We start from the raw sequence: 16,875 nt of genomic DNA on the forward strand, positions 1-16,875 counted from the left end.
ATATATTAAGATTTGGTTTCTATTTTGCGCATGTTGAGTCCTTATTCAACCTGGACTATCCTTAAGTAGAGAAAACATAAGCTCTTGTTTAGAACTGAAAAGAGAATCGTAAGAGAGTTGAAGGGAGAGGGAGACGGATAAATAAGAGAATAAGTAAGATATTAGAGAGAGAGAGAGAGAGAGAGATCAACATGAAACATGAATTAGCTGCAATCAAAATCAATACTGAATGCTATATAACATTATCAGTAAATATGGTGGACTATGCATCAATTAAATCAACATGAAACATCAAGCTGAGAAACCATTGAGGAGAAAAGTTGTTAGCAAGAGACTCAAATAGAGAACGACATAGAACAAATATTTCAGATTGCAATAAACTGTTTCCAATTCAACGAAAATAAGTTCTTTTGGGTGAGGAAATGGAGAGAGAATAAGCTTCTATATAGTAAAATTTACATATTTCACCAATAACATTTGCATCCTGTGATTATGCAAAGTGAATCACACATAGGTTCCTTTGAGTCATGTTGCTTACCAAAAAATAAGGTGGATCATGAGTTGCCAGTAGCCGCAGGTGTGGAAGAAGCCCCCAAGCCAAGCCAAGCCAAGCCAAGCCAAGCCGCCGATGATGATGTTTATGATGAGGATATGAAGTTCAAAGGGGAGAGAGAGAGAGAGAGAATAGGTGAGTAAAAAGAAATTGTGGAAAGAGAGAAAGAGTTTTAGAAAGAAGAGGAAAGAAAGAGTTTTATTTAAAAAAGGAAGGTGGATAAAATCTTGTGAGTGTGGGAGGGAGGGAGAGAAAGAGTTTTAATTAAAATAAAAAGGAAAGTCGATAGTGCACATAATCGTGTTAGAGTGGGAGGAAGAGGAAGAGTTTTAGTAAAAAAAAGAAAAGTTGATAATGAGCAAAATCCTGTGAAAGAGAGAGAGAGAGAGAGAGAGAGAGAGAGAGAGAGAGAGAGAGAGAGAGAGAGAGAGAGAGAGAGTATTTAAGTATTATAAAAATAAAATAATATAAAAAGTACCAACAATTTAAGAAATAAAAAGATAGTAAATAAGAAAAGACAAAATTGTCAAGTAAAAGATTTGTCATTTCGTGCTTTTATATAATGGTATGATATATATATATATATATATATATTGATTGGGATAAAAAGGTGTTAATACTATCTAGGTATTGAGTTCCCTCTCCCATTGCATAGCAAACGCTAATGTCTCACTATGTTTATCTCTCTCCTCTCGCAATTGGGCAGAAATATCATTTCTTAGCAGGAACGAGGGAGATGGACACAAGGAGACACTGGTGTAAACTATAGAACTTTGGCAGCGTTTTTTCTCACTACGTACTATGTTCATCATGTTATTTCATATTTTATAATAAAAGAAAGGAAGGAGGATCATCGTCAGGTTGTGTCCTGCACGAACACGAGAACATCTAATAAGTGTGGGATTTTTCATTTCAGAAGGGTGGGGCAGCCTTTCTTTTTCTCGGAAAGAAATAATTAAAAAAAAAAATCAATCTCTATATCCTATAAGGATCAAAATCCTCTGTTTTTCTTATCCCTGTTTTTCCTTGTTTTGCTATCTGTAGAACATGACACTTGGACAACAGAGGATCCAACGGTCAAGGTTGGGTGAGGATTATTACATCCGGTGCGTTGGTCTTAAAGTTGTACACGTGTCGTATTCTGCATGTAGCAAAACAAGGAAAAATAGGGATGAAAAAAACAGAGGATTATTTTCCATACCTTATGTCCTAAGGTACCAATCAGGCATTGAGTTCATATATATACATATATATATATATATATATATAGTGGTACCGACTCAGTTTTCCTTCATCTTAAGGTAGAAAAGGAATCACTGTCATCGGTCCATATCCAGCTAGAGAATAGTTTTTTTTTTTTTTTTCCGTCGACTGTGCACAGGAAGGGGTTAATGTAGTTTTATGATGAGAATGAAGTCCAATGTCAAGGTGATCAAATCACCACCTACTGTGAGGCTGTGAGGGGATTGTTCTCTAGTACTGTTAAAGGAAATGTGTTGTCCTGCTTGGTCGATCTCTAGCTAATGCCGCCTCCATGTGCCTTCAATTCTTCTTCTCCTGATCATGAATTAATTCGTAAAATTAACACAGGCAATTCCAATTCCCAATCATCTTACCCACTTGTTTCAATCTGTATAATCCCTATACGTTGAGATACCACGTACATTGGTTATTTGGGACTCATATATCGATCATTGTGAACCATGACCATGACCATGACCATGACCATGACCATGACCATTCACCAGCACATTGATTGGTTTGGGCTTCAGCTTTTGGGCCGTAAGCTTGGAGTCTTATTTCTACATATTCATGCAGGATCCATTAATCATCAATAAGCTGGATGGGATGGCTTGGCTTGGCTTGGCTTGGGGCATATTTGGGTTCGGATTTCCATTTCTCGTTTGTACGTTTACTCTACACCTAGATATAAAACGATGGAGTGCACTCCAACTGATTGTCACGCTCCCCTATAAAGATCCACCCATCCACACACAGGAGCTCAGCAAAGCCATTTCATTGAACATATCATGATGACAATACAAGCAACTCCATCCATAGTAGTAGCTATATATATATATATATATATATCTATATAGCCTAAACACAACCATAGTCCAAAATACACATAAAACACAAACACATGCACGGTCACTAATTAAAAAACCTCCTTACCTACATATATAGCTGCTTACTACAAACCAAGGTGAGACGCCAGAGAGACAGAGAAAAGACAGAATATTAAAGTATCAAGCTAGCTAGCTGCTGCTGCTTCTACTACTTTTAACTTAATCGATGAGGTTAATTCAAGAGGTTGACTGGTCGAGGTTGTTCATCAGTTGTTGAAGAAGGAGATGGAGAAGCAGAAGGAGAATGAGAAGGGTTTTGGGTTTGGCCGCGTAACATATTTAGCAGTTGATCGGCGGGAGGGATGGTTTGGGTAAACTCTGGGAGCTGCTCCAAGTCCCGAAGCCAAGAGTGGAACCTTGGGAAGGTGGTGTCATCCACAAGGCTGAGGCCAGCAACTTCTTCCAACGCCCATATCCAGTGGGATCCACACCCAATGACGAGGTCCAACATTCCCACACTATCCCCTCCGAAGAACCTTCTACCTCTGAACCACCCCTTCTCCATCTCCTCCTCCACAATCCTAAGGTTCTTCCGCATCTCCTCCACCGCTGCTCCAACCACACCTTGATCACCTTCGCCGGTTGCTAACGATGCCATTGATTGGAACACCGACCCCACTGATGGACCAAGCTGCATGACCGCATATACACAAGTATATATTAACATAGATTAGAAATATGGGGAAAGAAAAGAAAGAATTAATTAGGGCACCTTGTCGTCGGAAAAATGAGACCAGAAACGCACAAGGGCCCTCTCGTAAGGATCGAGGGGCATCAAGGGGTAAGTCTGGGTCCAGGTCTCGTCAATGTACTGGAGAATTACGATGGACTCGGCAAGTGGGTTTTGCCGGTGTAGCAGAACTGGGACCTTCTTGTACACAGGGTTGTACAGCAGCAGCAAGGATGAGCTCTTGTTGCTCAGGTCTTCCTCCACGTACTCGAACTCCACCCCTTTCAGCTTCAGCGCCACCTGCACTCTCTGCGTGTATGAACTCCCCCACGACCCCAACAGCTTCACTACTTCCCCTTCTCCATCACAAGACCCCATTTGCTGTTGTTGTTCTTAATAAAACTTCTATCTAGTCCAACAACGACCACTCGATCTTAACTCCTTTCTTCTCTCTTCCCACTCGATATCGACTTTGCCCGTTTGATTACTCCTCCACAGCCATATCCAAGGAAGCATTTTTATAGGAGTGGGGGTGTATCGGTGTGGGGCACAGAAGAGGCAGAGTGAGTGAGTGAGAAGGTAAAAATGTGGTGACTTGTTGGGCAAGAAGATCAGACCAGCAAGGATACAAGAGTCTCCATAAGAAAATAGAGTTAGCCTAGCTAAGAGGACATAGTGCCGGCGGAGATTCCTTTAGGCTGTAGGTCCCACAATTCAACCAAGGGAGGGAAGTGGGACTCGGGAGTCTCGGAACTGAGTCCCCATTCCTGTAGTCCTGTACTATATAGCTGGCTATCGGCTTGGTCCTACGCCATTCAGCCTTGAAATTAATGGGGATCAAGTAGTGGGCCATGACCACTTGAACCAGGGACGCTTTTTTAGTCTCTGTTTAATTAGCAGCGGCCCCCACTTGGCCTAAATTTCAAGCACTTACTACCCTACCAGACTTTTAAACAAAGCACCGCCACGGCGCCACTACCACTTACTACTTAAGTCTACATTCTAGATTATACAAGTAAAATATATAGCCAAAATAGTCAACAAAACCAGACTTTACAGGTTGGAAGGTTAACCTCGAATCACCAAATTAAGTGTGAGTTCTAATTAGTCTTTAATTATTAATTTGCGTCCTAAAGCATTGGGAAGTTGAGTAGCTAGCTAGCTACCTACTTTGAACTTAGATTGCTCTAGACTCTGCCCTTTTCCCATTAAATATATATATATATATTCAGGTTTTGTTCAGTGTTTCTTTTTTGAGTACTCTCCTCTTGGCCTGCCAGTTGGCCCAATTAGGCAGCCAAGCTATACTACAAGTGCTTGGAGCTCATGAGGGGGCTGAGATTAATCAGCAGGAGCTTAATTACAGTTTGTCCCACAAGATATAATTACGAGCCAAGGAGGAGGAGGAAGAGGACCCACATATACACCCACCCACCCCAGAAAAAAGGCCCCCAGCCCCAGTATTGCACTGCTTCTTACGTCATTTCTCCTCTTCCTCCTCTGCCTTGTGCAGTCTGCTTTGCAAGTCTAAGTACATAAATAAAACTCAATTTTTTCTTTTTTTTACCATTCGTGGTAAGTGGTAACTTTTCTTTCGCTTAACCCGCAGACCCCTTCTTCTAGATTAGGTTTCTCTCCCCCAAAAAGAAATTGTCAAGGCCATTGCAGACGTGTGAGTGTGGTGTTCTGACTCTTTTTTCCTTCTACTGTTGATTAAGAACACAGATGTGCTTCGGGTCTCTGTGTTGTCATCCCCTTCTGACTCGATGTTTCAGTTTAGTATTTAACCACACACACATGCACACACATACAAAAACAAAGGTGAGTGAGTTATGAAATAAGGTAAAAGTACTCCCAGGCTTTGCAGAGTTAGGAAGGAAGGCCCCCCATAATAGTGTACGTGACACTGTTCAGGCTGGTTCCCTTTTGATCAGCTAGCCTTGTAAGAAACATCCCTCGACCATGCTTTTCTTTTTCTTTTCAGCCCCTTGCCTTGTTTCCTTCTCCAAATTGTGTTAGCTTTCGCTTGTGTCTTTAACTCCTTGTCTTCGCCTCTTTGGACTTGAAATTAAAAGCTTTCAATTCAATGAAGAGTACTTCCAATTAAGTGTAGTTTTTACTTTTTCTTTTTTTAATGGAAAAAGTTTTCAAAAGTTTTCTTCTCCATGCATAGTCGGTGCCACATGGAGAATAGATCATACGCATGGGATCTATGTTTTAAATAAAAATAAAACAAGGACTGTTGGGTCGAGATATTAAGATCCTGGGTGGAAAACTAATTCTGCTTCTGATGTGATTTTGATATGATTCTCTCAGAATTCATAATCATGGAATGTATTCTCAAAATGCATATAACATATAATATGCAGCCTAGGGTTGTATTTGATAAGTATGCTTGAAATAGATTATAAATCAAGAACACATTTTCAAAGTGAGAAAATAAAAAAAAAAGAAATAGATTTCAAAATATGTAATTGACTGAAAGTCAATCATATCCTCCTATGCAGATCATCAATCCATCATACCCATATCCTCCTATCCAAATCATCCATCCATCCATGTATAGGTTTAGGCATTTAAATAGGGATCTTGGGGTCTAACTATATTTCAATAAAATTTCAACTACATTTGACCTGCCACATGGGTAAGAATTAAGAAATTTTTGCACGGCAATAGGTGGGCTCCATGGCTCCATGGCTCTATTCGCCCATGTCAAGCTCCAGTAGTACTGAAACTGAGAGCACTATTCAATGGTCTTCAATAAATGGGTATTACTGTACGTAAAAGTTCCCTTGCAGTTAATTAGTTTCACTGCATGCCTACCTTCGTCAGTTTCCTCCCAAGTCTCCTAAATTGGATCGCTTCATTTGGATGACCGTGCAGCAATGTGCACTCCCAACCAACCGTTATCTCATCGCGTCGATTGGTTGTGTAGCTTTCCAACCAATCCCTTCCCTTCCTTGTTTTGTGACAAGAGAACACTTCTATTTATCCCCAAAAAGAAAAAATAAGAGAACAGTTCAAGTTTGAACCCTTAACGCACTCAAGAGAAAAGAAAAGGAAAAAGGAAAAACACTATGCCTATCTTACATTCTTGCCTACTACTACATATACAAGCACAGTTTCCTACATACATTTCACATAATATCATGCCTCATCTTTGTGAAAAAAAAAAAAGGGTGGAGGGTCTGCCTAACCCCTCCTGTATTGCATAGGACCCACCAATGTGGTTGGCAGCCTAGTGGTGAAAATGCCCTCAACTCATCACGACTCAAGTCTACTGAATGTGGATTCGAGTCTTAACATATCCACTATCGCCCATTGGTCCCGCGAAAGCACTGTTTGCCGTATGAAGACTTGTCTTGGGAACTATGATCACTACCATTGAACACCCTTTTTTCCTTACCAAAAAAATATTTGCACAAGGCCTGTAAATAATTCCCATTACGCCTTTCAGTGAGGGTGGGGTGATCATTTTGAATCCTATATGTCTATGTGCAGGGGCCACACCACCCACACAGAACCATTTTCCCTTTCTTATTTATTTATTTATTTTTTTAATTTAAGATGAAAATTTTTATGGCTTTTAAAATATACTTTCATTTTCTATCTTCAGCAGGAACTTTTTACACCCTGAACAAATCGATTTCTGTCAAGAATTTCCATTCTCTCACGTAGAGGAATTTTTAATGTTCCGCACAAAACTGTATAAATTGAAATAGATAGATGGCTAATAAATTGAAGAATATCTTACGCTACCATCTTACTTTACATGTAAAAATGTTTTTCACATAAAATTTTACATGCATGATCATCTTTCTACCAGAAATAAGTCTTCATACAAAACAAGTAATTCAGTAGAGCCCTATGGCAGCATTTTTATAACTGTGGTGGATCGGATTGAATCACCCGGCTAAAAGGCAAAACCTTTAGCTATTATCACAAATTCTCAGAAAGGTTCCAGACATGTTCATCTCATTATGGCTACTAGGAAAGATGAAAAACAGAAGTTGGCATGATCTCTTTATAACAAGAGGGAAAAGTCTCACGGAAAAACATAGAACATTTCATCTGAGCAAACTAAAACCTCATCGCCTCTCTTTCAGCTCTGGGTCCCTAAAACATATAGCAGTAATCCACAACGTCAGATGCAAGAAATTTTATAATTTTGGATGAGCATTTTTAGACGGGTGTAGGCGTGTTCATACCTCTGAATGTGATCGAGAATGAGAAGCCTGGGCCCAGGGGGGATTTTGACATCTCTAAGAGCACTGGAAAAACAATACAAAATCAAGGCACAGCGAAGGTCCTCTCAGCACAATCCATATTTAACATAAGGTGAAATATTTATAAACTAAAATTCTACTACATGCCTATCCGTGAGTAAAGGCAAAGTACTGTCTGTTAGCAAGCCTTTCTTGAAATTCTTCTCATAATTCTGGAGGCCAAGGCTTGTCAACATGCTTCTTGTTCTGGCATAGAACGTATCTTCAACTGGTGGCTGAGAGAACTTTTGCCCCACCTGCAGAACACCAATGGATGTCATTCCAACAAGGATAAACCTTAAGGATCAAGACTAGTAAATCTTTCTCAGAATTCAGTTTTTTGGGGGATGGGGTGTTGGGGTGTGTGGAGGAAGGGAGGAAGGGAGGAGGAGAGAGAGAGGGGGGGGGTGCATGAAGCTACCACAAATAAACTGGAAAAGAAAATTAATACTTCAACGAGAGAAACAGATAATGACATGCCCAAAACTCTGAATCCTACTGATTACAGCAGGAATAAGCCCAGCCATGACCAAAGCAGGATACTGCCCCTTGTTTTCACAAAGGAACTCCAACTACTTTTACTCCCTTATATAACAGAAGATTGACACTTGGGGTCCGTTTGATAACGTAACCAGAAATGTGTTTCTGTGTTTTCTTGTTCTCAGAAACACAGAAACGGCATAAATACCGTTTGGTAAAAGTGTTATGTTCCACTTGTTTCTTGAAACATAAATTGAAATTTATAACAATTTATGCTTCAAGAAACATGAATGACGAAACAACTTTTACTTGTTTCGCTCGTTTCTCGAAACAAAAATGGGGCACAAAAAATCGATATTGAAGACGGAGTTTGGCATCACTACCATCACCACCGTCTCCGACATCTCACCGACCGGCAACGCTCAATGATCTCATTCTCTCTCTGGAATTACAAATTCTTCTCCCCAATTCCAGATCTCTGCTCTTCTCTTCCCCACCTCCCCCTTTTACTGTACGCCCCAACCCTACCCCTAACAAATCCATGTTTAGCGGATAGAAGACGGCTCCACCAAGTCTCTCCTACGGCGGCTAAAAGCTCTTCAGATTTGAAAGCGAAACCCTAGGCATAGAATTCTGACCTCTCTAACCTCCCACCCCCATTCTCCGATGAAAGGCTTGAGCCGGTTGTTCACGATCGGGCTTGTGACGGCATGGTACTCGTCCAACAGCGGGGTTTTGTTGCTCAACAAGTACCTCCTCAGCAACTATGGCTTCAAGTATCCTATCTTCCTCACCATGTGCCACATGACTGCGTGTTCCTTGCTCAGCTATGTCGCTATCGCTTGGATGAAGATAGTCCCAATGCAGACTATCTGATCCCGTGTTCAATTCCTGAAGATCTCTGCTCTCAGACTCATTTTCTGTGCCTCTGTAGTTAGCAGTAATGTTTCACTTCGATACCTTCTGGTGTCATTCAACCAGGCAATTGGTGCCACTACCCCATTCTTTACCGCCGTGTTTGCCTATATCATGACGGTGAAGAGGGAAGCTTGGCTGACTTATGTCACCCTCATTCTTGTCGTCACTGGGGTCATCATTGCCAGAGGGTGAGTCCTTATTGACTGAGTTTTGCTTCTTCCCCAATTGCTTAATATTAATTTCATGAATTCAGCTACCTTTTACCTGCATCGTTCTGCTATTGAAATGGAGACTTAAAACATCGTTATGATAAGTTACTGCTTTTGGTTGGTACGTCCGATCTCAGATTACCAGCCAAAATTGGAGGAGAATAAAAGAGGCCGGGGGAGTTGGTATCAACAGATGACTCTAGAGGGTTATATTGAAACAGATAAACGTTTGGAGGGGTCGGTTTCCTATTTGTAGAAGAAGAAACAGATAAACGTTTCAAGAAACAAGGTTTATCAAACACCCAAAATTCTGTTTCTGTTCCCAGAAACGGAAATTTATGTTTCTGTCATTTCTTGAAACAGAAACAGCAGAAACGTTATCAAACGGGCCCTTGGTCTCCTAACCTAGGAAACTACAACTAATAATATCCAATGTTTGGAAGTAAGCTGAAATTATCAAAATATTTCCAGTTCACAAGCAATCGAAATGAACTGACTGTCAACATACAACATGGAATGTTCAAAGTTGCCGAAATAACTGAACTTTTGGCAAAACATTTTGGTTTCAGGAGGGGGCGATTTCTGCAGGTTGGAGCTATTTTCGAGGCTATATTTTAAGGTTCTTCAAGGCTATAAATATGAGACCTTCATTAACCTTTCAACCAATTTTAGAGCATTCAATGGTATATAATTTAAGATCCTTTAGTGCCCCAATTTGTGAGTGTCATGAAGTGTGCTTTGTATCTTGCTTATCCACCTAGTGTAGAGGTTTATAGTCTTGAGCTTTATTTTCTCTGTTTGGCTATTGTAGCCTTTGTATTCATTTCATCAATTTTAGAGTGTTGTTGGAGTTGTTAGTGGTCATCCTTGGAAAACCATTAGATTGGAGTAATGAACTTAAACACTTGGGTTAGTGTTGAGCCTGGAAAAAACATTGTAAGTCTGATTGAGATCGCTAATGGAAAGCCAAGTGTGTGGTATCACTTGGGAGTGGACGTAGGCAGTTGGCCGAACCACTATAAGTATTGTGCTTCATTGTCTCTCTCTTTCTTTCTTGGAATCCTATGTCAAGCCTTTATCCCTCAACATTTCTTCGAACATTCATTGTTGCCCTGAGTAGTTGTGCATTAAATTGTGAGTTTTACTTTATACCCAATTCACCCCCCTCTCTTGGGTTGCCTCAATCCTACAATAAGTTGAGGTATTCACCGAGATTTACCCAATTTCAAGGAGAAACTAAATCGGGAATGTTGCAAACTAGGACTGAAACTGGTACTTGTGATTGTGAAGAGAGAAGAGAACAGTGGGAGAGAGGATGTGCTGAACACGTAGGATCAGTCTATTGTCTATCGTGGTGCTCACCTTTATTTATAATATTCAGTTAACAACTAACAAACTCTAAGTAGGAATCGTACTCAAAGCACACCCCTAGCTACAAACTATTAAGGAAAATAAAGAAACACAACCACATACACAACCACATCACGATAGGGATACTCACTCTATCGTGACCAACAAGAGCAAACCTAATTCCAATGGAACCGTAGGGTATTGGATGACAATACCCTTGTAATACATGTATATACCTTAATACTCCCCCTCAAGCTGGTGTATATACCAAAAGGCTTCAGCTTGGAACAAGAAGAATGGATATTAAGGCTGCGTTTGGTAGTCATTCAGAAAAACGTTTATGACGTTTTTTTGTTCCATAAGAACATAAAAACGGAATAAAGCGTTTGGAGTCAACTTGGTGTTTTTCGGTTTTTTTGGAACGAAAAAGGGGAAAAAACGCTAGAAATGCAAAATGATGGAACAACGAAACCTTGTTCTTTCATTTCGGTTTCGTTCTAAATACAAAAAAGTGAACAACTAGAGTAATTGTTCCTGAAACAGGTTCACCAAACACCTTTTTTTTTTTTTTAAAGGGCATTTTGACACAGAAACTGAAAATTCTGTTTTTGACACGAAACGTCGTTTCTGGAACTGAATGACTACCAAACGCAGCCTAAAAACAGCACAAGTCTTGAGCACATAGCAGTCGTAGACGCCGGTGAGCACAAAGAACTTTATTTTGGTAGCAATATCAACTCAAGCAAACCAATCAGCAGCAGCAATAGTAGAGAAAATTTTCGTGTCGAATAAATCCAACCAGCAAAGAACAAAATAAGCAGTAGACAACACCAACACCATCTGCAATCCAAAATATCATAGTCATGGTATAAAGCATCTCCAATACCAATACGATACCCTCCGATACATATCTTAAATTTAGCCGACCGATAGGGCGACCAATACTTTAATCCTTGATCATAGCAGCAACATCATAAGCCCTTCTCAAAAAAGGCTAGTAGTAAGTGACAATCTTCACAAAGAAGACAGATAAAAATGCAGCATGCAACAGTTACATCATAAGCCTTACTCAAGGAAGGCAAGTAGCAAGCTTCACAAAGACAGATAGAAGTGCAAATATCAATGCACTTATGAGCCCTAAATAGATGGCACAGATAAAATTGCAACATAGGTTGCTGCGAACCAGGCAAAAGTGCAGTATAGGTTACTACAAACCAAGTAGCATAAGGCTGTAGGAGGACCAAACAGCAGCATCAGGTTGCTAGGGACCAAATAGCAGAGTCAAGTGCAGGAAAAATACCTTATTGCCAACGCGGAACCTAGGCGATGCCTTGACAACTATGACCAGAACTGATTCATTTCTGTTGATTTTGCTTGATTGGGGCTTATGGGGCAGAAATCTCCAGCAACTCAAACTAAAGGTCAGGAGTTCAGGTGGTTGAGGTCAAGCCCACCCCATGTTTCAGAAGTAAAATAATATGATTTCAGTACTGAATGCTAGATTTTAGCATAGATATATGTACTCTAGATTGTGCAACTATGCTGGGTATTCCTATGCTTCTACTAGAGTGTTGTCTTTCTTAATGTATCCTTCGAAGTTTCCAATGGCCCACATCAAGCTGGTGCAGTGGCCTGTAAATTATGGATCACTTCATTTTCTCTTTCTATTATTTTAAGTAAATTTCCTTATCCCCATAAAACCCATGAATACCAACGAGTATACAAGTCATATGGAATCACAGAGTTAAATGGATTGGATGCAATGAGTGGTAACATATAGATCTGAAAGTGAAGAAGCATAAAGCCAAAGAAGCCATTCCAGAAATTATAAACTTCTTTCCCACAATACTCACCTTGAAAAGACCACCCTGAACCAGCGCAAAGAAAAGTCCTGAGGTAACCGCATTGGCTGCTTGATTTGGGCCCCCAATGCCACTAACCAGTGAAAACATGGCCCCCGAACCAAAAGCAGCCACCATGCTGCAAGAATAATCCTTAGAAGTTATATGAATACATGACCATAAGGTAAAACTTAAACTCATTCCAACAATATTTTAAACTAACAACAAATTTCCATAAAGCTAAGGTGCCACCTGGCTACAACAGAAAGCATCATCCATTGCACACAAAGCCCAGTAGTATAACCAGGATATCAACTGCTCCGATTCTTCAAGTTGGGGCTCCTTGAGGGTTCAGATGACTACATCATGTCAAAGAGGAGTTGCAATGTAGTGGTGACAGGTCTGGTTGATTCATAAAAAAAAAAAATGTTTATCTTCTAAATTTTTCCATAAGGACATTTTTAGAACTTTTTCGATAGATGGTCATGGTCCTGTTGGCCTTGTTAGTTATGGTCCTAGGTAATTAAGTTTTTAGTTGGGTTCATAATTTTTTAGAGGGTAAGGTAGCTCCATTGCGACCTAGTTGTTGCGGCCTTCTGGGTTCAAGTCGGGAAACAGCCTCTGTGCAAAGTGGGGAAAGGCTGCGTGCATTATGATCCTCTCCAGACCCCACAGTGGCGGGAGCCTCGTGCACTGGGCATGCCCATTTTTTTATTGCATTTTAAGTGCCGTCTTATGTCAATGGGGTAGGGTGGGTAACAATAGATAGTTCTAGAAATAAATATATAAGTCCAAAACTAGTAGGGATATGGTTTACAAAAGAGGGCAATAGGGCAATTGTATCTCAGCAGATACTTTATATTTTCTGTTGCAAGTCTCTGCAAGCATGTGGATAATGAATATTATATTAGTACCTTGAAAATTCAACAACAACTAGTACAATCATAGTATACAGAGAGTTGCTTCTTCATCTTGTTCCTAATTTTCTGCAATTTACATACTTTACTGTTACTATCGGTTGTTTTTCTGTTGTTACCTTCCTTCATTTTCCATATTCTTATTTCTGAAAGCCTAGTGCTTTAATCAAGAGATACCATTTTGGGCACTGTTCATAAGCAATCCATAGTACTATTTGTTCATTGACTATCCTATCCTTCAAACTCTAACCACATCCACCAACCATGCTTCAAATTTATCCTACAGCAAACTTCCTCACTAATACCTTAGTTTTTACCTTCAACACTCCATTTTCTTTGATAAATAACTGGATTCTTTTCTCTTTTTTTTTTTTTGGGGGGGGGTTGGTTGGGGGAGCGCACAACCTCCAAAGGATTCATGCCAACTAAAGCTAAAACAACTAAAGAAAGAAAAGACACAATAAATCAACTAAACGCAACTCAAAGGAGAATGCAGTGCCTGAAACAGATTCTCAGTCACCAAAGGGACAGGCCAAAACAAGCAAACCACAAGGTAGAACAACTAAAAAGAGATATGGCAAACTGACTAAATTCAACTTAAAGGGGAATGCTGCCCCAGAAACAGATTCATGGTCTAGTGCCACCTCTAGCTAATTCATCTTTCAACCTTTATGACATTAGAGGATCTGGGCCTCAATTTTCAAACAATCATTTATTGCTATTAATCTTCAATTTTCATCCCTCTTTCATACCAAATCCTAGCCATTTTTCCACCAATGCCTGCCGACATAAGACACACCTGGCAAACATTTGGCCAAATATTCCTGACAGATTCCCAAAGTTGTACCCTAAAAAACTGGTAATTCCATGGTACAAGCTACAAAACTTATTTGCACAGCACGACATTATTATCAACACATTGCCCCAAAGAATAGAAGATTCACTCAAAACCCTTCAAATGGGTTCTTGAATGTTGTTGGAAGTACTCACAAAGAAAAACGCACACTGTTCAGCTCAAGGGAAATTGTTCTACAACATAGGGGTGAAATTTCTGATCATTTCTGTGTGTCGCACATAAATAATCCTGGTCTTGCATACCAATTTCCACTGAATTTCCATTTGAATATTGAAACCCCACATTTTGATAGGATTTATGAGTACTACAGCTTATTGGACCTCCTGATCCTGAAACCACCTAGCGAATTTCAGAACATGACTGTCACGTGAGGTGGAACATTAGCTATCATTCCAGCTCTTCCCACACTGCTTAAAAGTACTCAACTCAAATAAGATTTATTAAAACTAAATGGGGTCAGATGATTTCATTATCTTCAAACTAGACTGCTTGGAGCTGATGTCATGAAGCAGAATCTGGAATATTAGATTTCGGAATAGATTTTGCATAAGGCCAGCGAAAGATTTTTTGAAAAAAGGCCAGTGGAAAAAAAAGTTGGGTCATTTTTATCCACTTTAATAAATAAATAAAAATGCACCCCATCACGCCATCCAAAAATGTGCAATTGGTGACATGGAGCAAATACTAATTAAGGTCTGTCGAAATGGTAAAGAAAAGAATCTAAATAATCCAAGCTCCCATGATAAAGGGATGGGAAAAGTGCCAAACCAGAAGGATTAATGTTGACTTACCTAGTTTGGACGTCCTCTTTCCCTCTAATTCTCTTCATGACACAAGATATACCAGCATTGACTCCTGTCATAACAGCAAAGTTTCGGGCTTGCACAAAGGGACCCCCAGAGAGTGCCTGTGATCAAAGTAAGGTATTGGGTAATTTGAGTTCAAAAGGGTTGAGGATAACCAAAGTTTAACATCATTCCTCTTTATGGGTGTCAAACGATCAAGTGCCAACAGGAGTAAAATAAGATAGTAGGGGTTCAAAGAAGGAAGCATCATTTAACATGTTGACTCTGTAAAGGGAGCAGCAGAAAAGGAGTTTATAGAGTTGAACCAAAAACTGGAAATCGTAAGAAATATAAAGAGAAACCATCCCTCCCAAAATCCTTTCTTAGCTTACATTAATTGAAAGGTTTTGGTCACCTCGATATTGTTTTGACAGGACATCCACATAGCAATAGAAGCAAAGTAGGCCAGCTTAGATAGTGAACTTAAAATAGCTCCATTCTTATCCAAAATGACAAGGGAAAATTATATTCTTCGGACAAAAAATATCGTTGAGGAAACCACTAATCTGAACGACTTCGAATACAATTTACAACCAAGAAGATAAAATTTAAATGCCACATTTAAGTTAATCTAGTCAATCCCTTCAAGTTCCAAGGGACATGGGTCAAAATAAAATCATCATATTATAAAATCACCACACTCGGGAATTTTGCAAAGAGAAGAGAGAGAGAAAAGGGATGAACAATGACCTGGGCTTGCTTAAGAGAAGCCATGGCATCAGGGTTGAGAGCAGCTTGAGGAGGGGTAGGGAAGTTGGAGGAGACGTCGTTGGTGAGAGTGCCCATGAAGGCACCGATGGCGGCACCTTGAGCAGCGCTGGTTACGGTGACAACGGCGGCCTCGACAGGCAACGACTGCTTGGCGAGCCACGCACGGAAACCCACTTCCAGATCTTTGTAGCGAGCCTGCAGCTGCGCTATAGGATTGGGTGGAGGCAATCCCTTGGACACCTCCATCACGCCGTGTCTCCCCTCCATGCTCTCTTCTACGGAGAGGCGCCGTTGCCCGTTGGTGGGTGATGGTGGGATTGGTATGTCCAAGGCTTAAACCTTGAAAGGGTCTTGGGAGGCCTTGGAGAAGAAGAAGATGAGGAGGCCGAGGTTTTAAAACACGGAATAGGGACCGGAACCCGGACCGGAATGTGGTCTTAACGATTCCGATTCAATTCTTCGAAACAATCACCAATAAATCGATCCAAAATAAATAGGAAAAAAATGTATACAGCTGGTACTACGCATATTCTCACACTCTCTCTCCTCCTCCATCATATAAAACCCAATTGGTTTCAATGTAAGATGCTAATGCACCCTTCCTTTTCCCTTAAAAAATATTTTAAAAAAATAAAAATTATAATCAAATAAACTAAACATGTAAATGTAGAACTATACATCACATACAATAAATTCATACTAAATTTAGTAAAGACATGTTACTTGCTCAATTGGTTGGTGCATTGTCGGTAGAGTGTCTATCTTTACCTCACATTGTGCCACAAGGCACTCCTTGCCCCATCCTTTACTCCCCACCCCTCAAATTGCCTCTTATTTCCCAAATTCGAAAACTCTTCTCTATATCTCCTCAATTTATTTCGGCTTCCATTTGTAGAAGTGAGTCAGATCCAAATTTGAGATCATATATATATATATATATATATATTTCTTTGTGAAAATTTCATATTCATTTTACATGTAAATATAATTGATAAAAATATTAATAATTTATAGGGAAATGTTTGTTGTGAAGGAGTGCGGTTCTTGTGCTTGCACGAAGACCAATAGAAATACACGAGGAAGCATCTATAGAAGAGTCATTTTCCTTTTATGGGGGACGGACAGGTCATT

At 40.0% G+C, this 16,875-nt stretch overlaps 2 protein-coding genes across 2 annotated transcripts; both read right to left on the bottom strand.

Annotated features, from left to right (window-relative positions):
* Window positions 1-2,555: 2,555 nt before the first annotated feature.
* On the bottom strand, window positions 2,556-3,997 carry LOC122061300 (glutathione transferase GST 23-like). Its single transcript, XM_042624525.1, has 2 exons — window positions 3,395-3,997; window positions 2,556-3,313 (listed from the first exon to the last, which is right to left on the bottom strand). Exons 1-2 carry the CDS (start codon window positions 3,728-3,730, stop codon window positions 2,855-2,857), a joined length of 795 nt encoding a protein of 264 aa, XP_042480459.1. The 5' UTR covers window positions 3,731-3,997; the 3' UTR covers window positions 2,556-2,854.
* Window positions 3,998-7,090: 3,093 nt separating this feature from the next.
* On the bottom strand, window positions 7,091-16,193 carry LOC122060912 (chloroplastic import inner membrane translocase subunit HP30-2-like). Its single transcript, XM_042624019.1, has 6 exons — window positions 15,724-16,193; window positions 14,980-15,095; window positions 12,428-12,554; window positions 7,726-7,874; window positions 7,561-7,623; window positions 7,091-7,468 (listed from the first exon to the last, which is right to left on the bottom strand). Exons 1-6 carry the CDS (start codon window positions 16,009-16,011, stop codon window positions 7,441-7,443), a joined length of 771 nt encoding a protein of 256 aa, XP_042479953.1. The 5' UTR covers window positions 16,012-16,193; the 3' UTR covers window positions 7,091-7,440.
* Between the last annotated feature and the right edge of the window lie 682 nt (window positions 16,194-16,875).

Source organism: Macadamia integrifolia, chromosome 14, assembly GCF_013358625.1.
Source record: "Macadamia integrifolia cultivar HAES 741 chromosome 14, SCU_Mint_v3, whole genome shotgun sequence".
Classification (NCBI taxonomy): Eukaryota; Viridiplantae; Streptophyta; class Magnoliopsida; order Proteales; family Proteaceae; genus Macadamia; species Macadamia integrifolia.

Bases quoted from the DNA above. Each gene is read 5' to 3' on its own strand.
- LOC122060912 (XM_042624019.1), bottom strand. From the start codon at position 16,011: ATGGAGGGGAGACACGGCGTGATGGAGGTGTCCAAGGGATTGCCTCCA. The intron at 7,875-12,427 runs GTGAGTATTGTG...GGTGTTCTGCAG, and splicing joins TTCAGGGTGGTCTTTTCAAG to GTGGGGCAAAAGTTCTCTCA. The intron at 7,469-7,560 runs GTATGAACACGC...TATATGTTTTAG, and splicing joins ATTCTCGATCACATTCAGAG to GGACCCAGAGCTGAAAGAGA.
- LOC122061300 (XM_042624525.1), bottom strand. From the start codon at position 3,730: ATGGGGTCTTGTGATGGAGAAGGGGAAGTAGTGAAGCTGTTGGGGTCG. The intron at 3,314-3,394 runs GTGCCCTAATTA...GCGGTCATGCAG, and splicing joins CTCATTTTTCCGACGACAAG to CTTGGTCCATCAGTGGGGTC.